The 12,683-nt window shown below is 37.5% G+C and overlaps 1 protein-coding gene across 2 annotated transcripts; it reads right to left on the bottom strand.

Moving 5' to 3' along the window:
• Positions 1 to 483: 483 nt before the first annotated feature.
• On the bottom strand, positions 484 to 7,329 carry si:dkey-79d12.5 (maternal B9.15 protein). Of its 2 annotated transcripts, XM_053622920.1 has the most exons (5): positions 6,968 to 7,329; positions 3,500 to 3,679; positions 3,208 to 3,345; positions 2,579 to 2,900; positions 484 to 2,207 (listed from the first exon to the last, which is right to left on the bottom strand). In XM_053622920.1, exons 2-5 carry the CDS (start codon positions 3,670 to 3,672, stop codon positions 2,013 to 2,015), a joined length of 828 nt encoding a protein of 275 aa, XP_053478895.1. In that variant the 5' UTR covers positions 3,673 to 3,679; positions 6,968 to 7,329; the 3' UTR covers positions 484 to 2,012. The 2 variants fall into 2 exon arrangements, with proteins under 2 accessions (XP_053478895.1, XP_053478903.1); XM_053622928.1 differs by lacking the exon at positions 6,968 to 7,329 and having other exon boundaries at positions 3,500 to 3,860.
• Positions 7,330 to 12,683: the final 5,354 nt, after the last annotated feature.

Raw genomic sequence — 12,683 nt, 5'->3', positions numbered from 1 at the left:
ATTACAGAATATGGACCAGAATGTCTGGTCACTGAACAATCTGCACTTTATCTGAAATGCACCTCACTATTTATGAACTTTCTTTTACTTTTACACTATCCGTTGTTACCCAGATGAAGATGGGTTCCCTTCTGAGTCTGGTTCCTCTCAAGGTTTCTTCCTCTTAACATCTTAAGGAGTTTTTCCTTCCCATCGTCGCCACCGGCTTGCTCAATTGGGATAAATTCGCACATTTAAAATCTGTATACCGTGTTTATATGTTTCTGTAAAGCTGCTTTGAGACAATGTCTATTGTACAAAGCACTATACAAATAAAACTGAATTGAATTGAATTGAACTATTTACATAGTGCACTCAGGCTACCTCCTCCTTAAATCTTTTCAAGTTAAAACAAGATTACAGAATTTATGTGTTGACCAAAGTCACAAGTATGTATGGAATAGTCCCATTAAAAGCTGCAGTGGAAAAATATATCACAATATCTCAGGTGAAAAATTTTTTTATAAAAAGTATTATTGCAATAAAAATATACATGATGGATAACAGAAATAAATAGGGTTGCAGTAAAAGGTAAATAAGAAATACATGAGAAAAAGCAGCAAACAGAGAATGTCACTCAAAAAATACAAAGTTTACAATTTCAGTGTTCAAAGCAATTTACAACAGCAAAATCCAGCGTCAGACTATAATTATTCTTGATTGTAAAAATTGGTCTTGCATAAAATATTGATTCAATTGTTTAAAGCATGGCTTTCTTACGAAGCTAAGAAATGTTCTGGACTGTACAAAATCACAATCTTATAATAATGTGGCTATGAAAAGCAAAAAAAAAGTTCTAAGCATGGCACAATATATACTGCTTTTGGCAACACACAGCAACTACTACATCTACCAGCTCTGAAGTGAGTGACAGAAATTAGCACAAGAAACACTGCACACAATGACCACTATAAAAGAATTTCTATGATTCATTTACACAATGGTCCATTTTTATGCAGTTAATTCAGTATCCTGAGAAATATTTTGTCACAGTGAACTGTGAGCTACAGCACTACATGTATTGCACAAAGGTCACAGTATTTTTAGTGCAGCCTAGCTTGCACTCTTTGGATTCAAACCATGCACTTGTATAAAAGCAAAGAATAAAGGCAATAGACTGACATACCAGAGAGAACATATGATTTGGGTATGTCTTTTTTAACCGACCTGATTTGACACAATTTAATAACATTTATTAATGTTATTAAATGTCATCCCAAAGAAGATATTTTGACACTTTACATAAGCAAATGAAAATAACCTTATTATTTGCACAGTTGCATTACAATTATGATTTATGCACCGTACGATGTGGTCCCTGATTAAAATGGTTAGGCTAAAAATAAACGTACAAATAGAATTACTTGGTTCAGTCATTAATTCTGTAAGGATCATATGTAACATAAAGAACGCTATTACGACATATCACGTCATTATCATCATATATGATCTTTCTCTTCTAAATCATTTATAAATATCTCAGTATGTTATTATGAATGATCAACCCACATGTTCTGTTTGAGCCAAGATGGTCTAATAAAAAAGTCCACTAAACATTATAAAATTATGCTTATATTCTATGTTATTTATACTATAAAGACTACACCCAGATAGTAACAGTAACAAATGTATAAAATATACACTAATTTAAGTGTATATGTATACAGTTTGTAGAAAAGATATAAAACAAAAAGTTGATTTCAGCTATCACATGGCCTCAATCTCTCACTTGCACATGTGCTTATGTGTGAAGGGTTTTTGTTGTTATTTCTTTTATACTGTTTATATTAACATAATGATAAGTTACAAATGGATATTTCAAATTATGCTATTACTACTATATTGATTTCTATTATATTTTGGGAAATTCATTGCTAAGTAATAGACAGAACACGAGGGTTAAAAACAGTTCAATTGGAAAGAAGCTTGACTGGGTATCATATCATCTTGTACTCATCTTTATTAGTGCTTTTCTACCCTTTGGCTGCCCCCCAGGGCTGAAGACTGGCATGAGGCATGATGAACTGTGGTGGAGGGTTCTGGAAAACGTAGTAGCCGAGAACAGGAGCAGGTGGGGGAGTGCACACTGTCGTGAGCATCACAGGACTCTTCTTCTTATACTGAGACCACACTGCTGTTGGGTGGTAGAAGTATTGAAGTCCTGCAAGCTTTAGTTGAATAAAATAAAAATGAATCAATTAATAAATATATATTTATATAATAAATGCTATTAATAATGTAAATCAAGCAGTATACAAATCATTATTTGAATATTTTATGGAGTATTATATTTCCATAATTATGAAATCTTAAAATATCTCAAAATAAACCTCTAGGATTATTTAGAATACATAGTCATTGACCCATATATGACATTCATATACTGTATATTAACTGATATGCAGTCTTTTAATACATATTCATTCCTTTTCACAAACTTTTAATTGCTATTTTGCATAATATTCTCAAGAAACTAGGGATGAAGTGTCTATTTTGTCCAAGGTAACCAGAAGATCTTTTGGTCTGGTGGTTTACTTACCTGAGGTGTGGGGATTTTCCGTGGCTTTGGCTCCCTCACCCTGGGCTTCATAGCGATTACAAAAGGCTTGGCATCACCCCTTTTCTCATCTATCACTTTCTCTTTTACTCTCCCCACCTCTCCTTCCTTTATCTCCTCCTCTGCATCACTGGAGTCATCCGAGCCACAATCGGAGGAAGTTGCCGAGTGGTAGTCTGATGTCTCCAAAGTCACAGAATCTGAGCTTTCAAGATTCAAGTTGGACTCCTTATCTTCTCGCTCCTCCTGCCCCTCTTCATCACTGAAATGAGCCACGGTGAAATGCCTGCAATTTTCACCTGACCTGTTGGGAGATCATAAAATGTGCTCAGGTTCTGAAAACTGAACTTTAATGATGGACAATGTTCAGAAATGTTACGTTAGGACCATCACCTTTATTACCCATAACTTCCCTTCACATGGTCAATTATGTAGCTAATAATGCCTAAAAACCCAAACAATGTAGCCCAGGTTCATTCTGACCCACAGCCATACAGTAAGTTCCAGAATGATTGGCACCACCAGTAAAAATGGCTTTAAAAAAAGGTGTTTCCCTAGTATTAACTAAATGACCTAAAATATTAGAATTCTTTTGGACTGAGTAAACTTACCGTGCAGACACCTCAAGTGGGTCAATCCATAATGTGATCTCACGGGGAAGACCCAGCTCTGATGGCCTTAGCTTACTTTCCTCACAGGCTTGTAGCACAGAGTCATCACATGGTGTGCACTTGTTTATCCTGATGCATCTGGGGAGGAGCAAAGTAAAAAAAAAAATCTTAGAATAAAATCAGGTTGTACAAAAAGCCTCATGTCTTTTAGTACTGCTAGTTAGGTTGGATCCCATTCTAATCCAGTAAAGAACAAATACTAGATATTCTATTTATATTAAGAGTTGTTTACCTGTATGCCTGTCCTTTGTTAGGATTTTCTGGGTACCAGTGGTCTGTGTACTTCTCACACAACAGCTCTTGCAGTTTAGCAGCGAACACTTTGGCCTTGCTTTCATCAACATGTCCTCGCTCCAAGGCCATGCGTTTCAGGAAGGTCACAGCAGCACTCACTTCTCTCTTCATCTCCTTGCTGCATTAAGAATATACATTTTTTTTTAATTTCACCTTAATTATTCCTCACTGTTCCTTGTCTTTTGCTTATCTATAGGTTTTAAAACACAGTTCATGACATGACTTTATTGCAATCTCAAATAATATTCCTGTTTTTAATTGTAAAATGCTTTCTTATTATGTTTGACTAGAGTGCTTGGAATAAAGCAAAAAGTATTAATATAAATGAAATTTTAATTTGAAAGATGTCACACACACACACACACACACACAACAATACACAGTACGACATGCAGTGAAATGCTTAAGAAACAATGCATACTTTTCAAAAACATGAATATGCACTTGATTATGATGGACTCAATTTTACATGCCATTTTATTGCTACACTACATGAGTCAAGGTTTTTGGACACCTGGCCATCACACCCATATGTTCTTTTTGAAGATCCCCTTTGCTGTTATAATAGCCTCCACTCATCTGGGAAGGCTTTCCACTAGATTTTGGAGCATACCTGTGGGGATTTGCCCATTCAGCCACAAGAGCATTAGAGAAGTCAGGCACTGATGTCTGGTGAAGAAGCCTGGAGTGCAGTCAATGTTCCAGTTCATCTCAAAGGTGTTCAGTGGGGTAGAGGTCAGGGTTCTGTGCAGCCCACTCAAGTTCTTTCAGACAAACCTTGTCAAATCATGTCTGCATGGACCTCACTTTGTGCACAGGGACATCATCATGCTGTAACAGGTTTGTGACCCTTAGTTCCAGTGAAGGTAATGCTACAGCATACGAAGACATCCTGTACAATTCTGTGTGGGAGCAGTTTGGGTAAGACCCACATATGGGTGTGATGGACAGGTGTCCACAAACCTTTGGCCACATGGTGTACATGAACATAAAAAATAGCAAATATGTCTTTTCATTTTTGGGATCTGTCAGTGACACAGTATTTGAATAATGTATTCAGCAAGATCATAAATAGCAAATCTGAATATGAACCTGCATTTTAAATGTTACACTGTTATACAAACCATGTACACATGTTTGTAATTGCTGTAGATTGTCTGTGTTCATGTAATAAAGGCCACTTTATGCTATTTAAGTGAGAAGGAACTTGTCTTCTGCTGATAACTAACTTCCTTTTATATATGAATACTGAATTTTCCAGTACCATTTTCTTTATTCACAACGGGTTTTTTCCTCGTTCTTTTCATTAACCCAATAGAAGAGTTTCCATAAATGTGTGCGCATATTACAGAAGATTTGCCTGAAGAGGAAATGAGATGCAAATAAATTTAGCACAGAGCTTAAAAATCATAAGAACAAATAAACAAATGTCGCAAGTCAATTAGTCATAAGAAAAACGAGATAGCTGTACAAAAGAACAAAATAGAAATTCTGTCCTTAGAAACTGTCCCAAAGACATTAGCTTATGCTTGGCATGGTCATGCACACAGAAGACACAACATCAGATGACTGGAGTGTATGTGATATTACTCTAAATTAAACCAAGAATCAGTTCTGCGACATTCACCATGCATGATATGTTATCGTGGCTGCTGCTGCTGCTGCTGACAGCATTTTTGCACAGGATACATTGTAGTGTTTGATAGAATTCTGTTATGAACTCAGTACACAGAGACAATATACATGTTGAGTAGAAGAGCACTAGTATCTCAAATGTTGTAAAGGAACAGTATAGGGATGCTAAGAATATACGGAGCAACATAAATAAATTGCTAACTAATTGGTTAATTAGCAGGTAGTGTGTATTATAACAAGTAAAGCAACTACATAAAACAACACACTCCATCAAGACATACAGGGACGCTCAATGTTTCGCTCTGCAGGGAGGAATACAGTGAGAGAAGCCTGCACAGAAAATATTCCATATTCTTTTTCTTTATTCTTATTCTTTATGTAAGGTAGTTGAATTCTGGTAAAACAATATTCTAGCTTGAAGCATGAGACATGAAACATGTTTGAAACAATACCATAACAATTTGCATGACAGAACAACCTTAAGGTTCTTACTGAAGAACAGTTTGTACTCTGTATTATCTAACCTGAAACTTACACACTGTAGCTGGTGTGTTTATATCAGTCTGAGGTCATGATAATCCAGTCAATGTTTATTATCTCGCTGGCTTGGAACGTGACTGGAGAGTAAATAATCCACGTAACATGATGACAATAGCAAATTTTGTAAAAAAAAATTATATATTATATATATATATAAAATCTTAATAATTCCATGTTTCCTGTTAATTTTAGTGGGTTTGTTGCACAATGTCAAGAACAGTCTGGATCTCTGTATGCCAGTTAGTCAGCAAATATCTTTGAATGACACCAAAATGACTCACATGCCCTGATTAGAACAGTTGAATACAAAAATGTAACATTTCAGAAAGAAAGCCCACAAAGTAACGAGGTTTTGCCTAATGGACTGTGTTTTAAATTGTAAGTTAACTTTTTAACACATGTTGATATATTTAGGAATTTCAAGACACAGACTTCAGAAACCTTAATAAGTGGAAGAAAATGAATTAGCCTTGTTCAACATAGTTTTTTGTTGTTATTGCTGCCAATTTCTGTCAAGTTTAACCAACTTATTTTCCAGTTATACATTATTAAATATAGGTTTATATCACCATCTGGTACACACTGATACACAAAAAAAGTGAGGACATATAGAATTGTTGTTCTGGCTACAAGATCTGTCACTGTGTCACGCCACATCACGTGGCCGAAACCCTAAAAATGTAGCTGAACTTGAAACATTTCGGTTAGATTATAACTTTTACACATGAAGAGGGAAATCCCTCGACGGAGGAAACTGTAAACAGTTCATTTCCACGGAAAAAGCCTTTTGTACAACGGTAGCTTTGTATAAGGCTCTCATTGTGCCAAAGAGGCTTCTGTATTTGTTTTCCTGTTCACTTCACTATCGTTCTCTTCTTCTTCTTACTCACCTATTGTTCTGATATGAACTAAAGCCTTAAATATTTCTAGCATTCGATATAGTTTTAAAAAAAGACTAGAATAATTTTTAAAAAAATTATTATTAATTAATTGCATAATAAATTCATTCCTCGATTAGATTTCTTTCTAAACATGTTACACGAGGGTTTCCCCCTGAATCAGGCTCTTTGTCATATTTAACAATTCGTTCACTTATTATAATTAACTTATAATTATAATAATTATAATAGTAGTAGTAGTAGTAGTAATAATAATAATAATAATAATAATAATAATAATAATAGTTAACTTATTATGACCTTTAATTTGACATTACTTTAACGGAACTCACCTTTCATCTATTAAGGGAAAAAAAAACTTCAGTGAAGATACGGTGTCCCCACAAATGATGTCGGTGATCCAAGTCGCTGAAATCGGTATTGTTTGCCGTTACTTCCTCGTTACAGTGCACTACAGAAGTCCACGTTTCGTACTGGCTTTGTGTTGAACCAAGTAGACTTTCTATCTAAACTTTACGTATGGTTGCGTCTAAAACCGCGTACTAAATGACTAAACAGTGTGTGATATGTGTACACCACCACTTTCGTTACACCGCTTTGACACTACTTAGTACGGAAGTATGTGATTTGGGACGCAGCCTATGACTCACTTCCTTGTTCTGGGTTTCTGAGTAATGCCGGTTATTTCCCACCCACTTTACAACACAGTAACAGAATGACGAATTGATGTCTCGGAAACGAACCGAATATGGAATAAGGAAGCATTGTAAACAAAAACATCTTTTTGCGTCACATCTAATAATCAAACAACAACAACAACAACAACAACAAAAGTCTTTTTTATGTTGTTAGAATCGAAATATTTATTTCACTCACTGTGAAGTCGCTCTCGAGAGAAAGTTTGTTTGAATAAAAATTATTTTTTTTGTCTACTCAAGCAAATAATATACAATGTTAATACACTGATATTTAATAAAATAGGCATTTCTAAAGTGAAATAAAACAACAATCAAGACTTGATTAAATTACTCTGTAATTTCCATTATATTAGTGTTAGGAATGAAGATGAAAAAATGCCTAAATCCAGGTCATCTAGAAACTGAGATTTTTTTTTGTTCTGAATAGAGAGGAAAAAAAAGAATCATTTTCTGGGGGAAAAAATGTGTTCCCTTTAAAAGGGAACTCAGTGTTGTGTGAGCTTCACGTTGTGGGAAGCGCCCTCGCGTGTGACTGGTATCTGAAGTCTGTGTGAAATCTCGCTTATTTATAGGCCTGCGGTGGTCAAGTCATATGGCATTTAGCGTGTCACGTGACTATAAAACGGCGCCGGAAAACCATGTTATCAGCCTTATTATCTTCAGCGAAAGACTGCATGTCAGACTGTTTGTGTGAATGCTCCCAATAACTCTTCACTTCCTTGCTATTAAAAAAAACTCTTTACTTTTCTGTCCCTTTTTAAAAAAGTATGAGTCAGAGAGAGTTCAGGAAGTGTGTTACTCCTTTCTCCCGTCTATTACGGGGTAGGGTGGAGTCACTTTCTGTGTGAAGTGTGTGGGAGTGGGTCGCGCTATGGCATGGTTCTGCTCTGGTTCTCTCGCTTCAGAACCTCAGATTGCCGCTGTCTAGACAGCCAGCTGGCTCAAATCCTGGGGGTCCTGTATGGATCTGGAGCGGTGAATCGGAGACGAGCGCATGCTCTATCTCCCTCTTTCCTCCGGATCCGACACCTTCGCTTCCGGGTTTGAAAAAAAAAAGGAGAGTTCAGCTTGCATCAACCTGCCCTCACTGACTCTCTGACAGGGGGGGAGCCAGTGCATCATTATACATACATACATACGTATATATATATATATATATTCATTGATTAATTTATTTTAAAAAAGGCACAATGAGGCAGCTTTGTTGGGTCTCTCACTTTTCAGCCAGGGCGTTGGGTTCTCCCTCTGGTATGGAGAGTACACCCTGGTCTGACTCCGAGGAGCCAGAGGGGGGTGCCAGTGAGAAGGAAAGTGTTCCCTCACACCACACTCCCCTTTTTTCCTGGAAGTGCATCATGAAGTGTCACTCTTTTAGGGAAAGCCATGTTTATAACCCCATAATGTGGGATTATTTGGCCATTGGGAGTGGATATAGTACAGCTATTTACTGATAGTACAGCTATTTTGAAATGCTGAAGTTGGAGGAGGCACTTGCGAGTTACCTCTCTCCAGCGACGGCAGCAAAATTAGCGGGGCCAGCTTTGCCATCCAGGCTGTGTAAGACCACCTCGGTGTTGGTTGGCGAAGCCTATGGGGCAGCGGGTCTTGCCTGTGGGTCTCAGCATACAATGGCAGTGTGACAGGCCTACCAAGCAGACCAGCTGAACTGTCAGGGAGGCACAGAAAACGAGTGTGGTGGCCTGCCTCCCCCCACAGAAAGCCAGAGGGACTGGGCGGCCACAGTCGCAGCCTGCTAGTAGGCCTGATTTAAAATCAGTGCCAAAAAGGCAAAAAGACGCGGTCCTGAGGGGCCGCAGAGGGAAGTATCAGGGGACGAGATTCCTGTAGCTGCCCACATCAAATTCAAGGCCTTGATGCTCACCTACAAGACCTTGTCAGGAACAGCACCCTCCTACCTCAACTCTCTCCTGAAGGCCTACGTTCCCTCTTGCAATCTGCGATCGATTAGCGACTGACGTTTAGTAGTTCCCACTCAGCGTGGCGCAAGGTCCCTTTCCAGAACCTTCACGCTAACTGTTCCTCAGTGGTGGAGGGAACTTCCATTCTCAATCCGGTCTGCAGAATCTCTCACCATCTTCAAAAAACAGCTAAAGACCCACCTCTTCCGTGAACACCTAACCAACTCATAAAAAAATAAAATAAAATAAAAAAATTAAAAAAATAAAAATTGCACTTACACCTCTACTCTGTGCACTTTGCTTCTTCTGGAACTCAATTAAAGATCTTGTATGGTAGCACTACTTATATTGTTCTCTGCTTGATATATCGCTTTGCTTGTATTTTCTCATTTGTAAGTCGCTTTGGATAAAAGCGTCTGCTAAGTGAATAAATGTAAATGTAAATGTAACTGTGCAATAGCTACAGTCTTGGAGTCCCACAACAACTGGTTTGCTGACTGAATAGAACACAGGCAAATACGAGACAACCCACAAATTATAAAGAGAAACACAAAGATAAAATCTCAAGTAAATCACAATAAGAAATAGAATAGAATAAACAAAACCAAACTCAAGTCAATCAAAAACTAAACAAACAAAGAAAAACATCGAAAGTTGCATAACTGACTGGTAACAGCTAGGTGGCTAACCCCTATTGCATGCCTCTCAAAGCTTTGGCAGTCGCAATGGTGTTGATTTTTGCGGTTAGTGTAGGTCTAAATTTCTCATATTTCCACATAATAATTTCTTGCTCTTCAACTGAAAAGTTTGGCTATTAGCTGTTTGCTGCAAATGTCTGGCTTTTATGTACACACTCATGTGGAGTAAACATTGATTTAGGGTTAAAACCTAGGTTGACTGAGAAAGTTGATAACCAGCGTCATGAAACCTATCAACTCAAAACTTTGCAACTCTGAGTTTGTTCAACTTGCTTTGTGCAACATCTGGGCCTGCTAACTGACTTCGGGTGATGAAATATTATAAACCAATAAATTTTAAGTATTTCTAAGCAGTATGTAATGCTAGCTAACTACTACACATCTGGTATGAAAAACAGCGGCAATGGGCTACTTGCACAAACACTTCTACATTATTTCTGTTTCATTCACTAAAGTTGTAATTGCGGTATTTTACAGTCATTGTCTGCAAGAGCTCCAAAAATAAATGTCAGTGACTTTCATGAAATACCACTTGCAAAAGCCAGCTGCAGAAAATCCTCAAACTGTATGCTTCATCATACATAAAACAAGTATGAAGGTCAGAAAATACTTATTAACAGAAACAAACACAAGCTAATGTTAGCCCACACAGTAGTGCATACTGCAAAGCAGCTTGTGCTGTTGCTAGTGGGGTTCTTAATTGAAACTTGATACCACCCATGATAGTAGTTTCTAGTCAAATACATTAAATTATCATGTCTGATTTTCTTTGACAATCTTTGACAATAGAACTAAAAGGCCCAAACCTGTTCCAGCATGACAATGCCCCTGTGCACAAAGTGAGGTCCATGGAGACATGGTTTGCCAAGGTTGGAGTTGAAGAACTCAGGTGGCCTGCATTTGAGCTTGACTGACAGTGGGTTTCTTGCAGTGTGTGTGTGTGTGTGTGTGTGTGTGTGTGTGTGTGTGTGTGTGTGTGTGTGTGTGTGTGTGTGTGTGTGTATCTCAGTGGTTGTGGAGTGGTGTAATGGGGTGGGGATGGTTCCATCTGATCATTAAGGAACAGTTTAAGGCCCCACTCCCTGTATAGACATAATATCTATATAGTATAATATCTAATATAAAGTCTAGTATATTGTAAATATATTGCTCTATAAACAGTTTATCACATTAATCACTATTCGGCAACTTGCAATGTAAGATTTGATCCAGCACATCTTATTTTTTTGTATTGGGTAAAAGTGAATTGTGCACAAAACATACCATTAGATACTAAATTTAGTTAATGCAATCATAACGTGTGCATGGGAAATTGGCTATTATATCTTGCATTTTGAATTGTTAAATGAATGTGCTTTCCTGTAAAGGAAAAGTGACCATGGTTTGAAGGATTAGCTGACCATACATTTGTCTAATACACTTACAGCTCACATTAATTTAATTTATAACTTTATCTATAAACATTTCTCTGAATGTGGATGTGTGCAATTTTGGTATTAAATCCTCACTTAATGAAAATTTGAATAGAGTCCTCTGTGTCCACAAGGCTGTTGTTCTGAATATCAGTCTGTGATTCAGCTGTAGGCATGAGGTCGCATACTGAGTTCAGTGCTGATATTCAGTGCAACACCACTTTTTCTTGTGCATTATTTCTTAATTATTTTTAAAAACCTGCCCCATCAGTTAGCGTGTGTTGTTAATTTGCCACATTTAGATATATTGCTGTTATACTTAGATAGATAAATTTAACCTTTGTCATTCCCCACAAGCCCTCTAGCGGATGGAAGAGAATTACAGGAATAGGACAAAATTACACTATATGGCCAAACCTGATTATCACAACCATATGTGCTTTTTGAACATCCCATTCCTGCTATAGTCCCCCCTTTGTTGTTATAATAACCGCCAATCTTCTGGGAAGGGTATCCACTAGATTTTGGAGCATGGCTGTGGGGATTTGCCCAATCATAGACAAGAACATTAGTGAGGTCAGACAGTGATGTTGGGCGAGGAGGCCTGGGATGCAGTCAGCATTCCAGTTCATCCCAAAAGGTGTTTAGTGGGGTTGAGGTCAGGGCTTTATTTAGGCCAAGTTCTTCCACTCAAACCTGGTCAAACCATGTCTTTATGGACCTCATTTTGTGCACAGGAGCATTGCCATGCTAGAACAGGTTTGGGCAAGGCCCCTTATTCCCTGTAATGGGAGTTTGGGCATACAAAGACACCATACAGTTGCACTGCATTAAATATATAGGAATTACATTTAATACTTGGATGCAAATCCTTTACAGTCAATGACTGCCTGAAATCTGGAACCCATGGACATCATCAAATGCTGAGTTTCCTCCTTGAGATGCTTTGCTAGACCTTTACTGCAGCTGCCTTCAGTTTTTGTCTTCAACAAGCATGCTCAATTGGCTAAGCTCATTATGAAACTAAAGTAATGTATATAAACTATAAATGCATGTGCTATGTGTCGAACAGCAGTGGAGACACGTTGAATTCTTGCATAGCCCTGACAAATAACAAGTTGTTACATTTTCTTAATTTAAGCACCCTTTCATATACAGTCCCCTCTGAAAGTATTGGAACAGTAAAGCCAATTCATTTGGGTTTGAGATCAAATGATGAATATGAGACAATTGATCAGAATTTAATCTTTCCTTTCCTCATATTTACATCTAATGTAGATGTGTTAAACAACCTAGAACATGGCATCATTTGTTTGAACCC

This window comes from Ictalurus furcatus, chromosome 1, assembly GCF_023375685.1.
Source record: "Ictalurus furcatus strain D&B chromosome 1, Billie_1.0, whole genome shotgun sequence".
Classification (NCBI taxonomy): Eukaryota; Metazoa; Chordata; class Actinopteri; order Siluriformes; family Ictaluridae; genus Ictalurus; species Ictalurus furcatus.
This window is presented reverse-complemented; position numbering and strand designations above follow the sequence as displayed.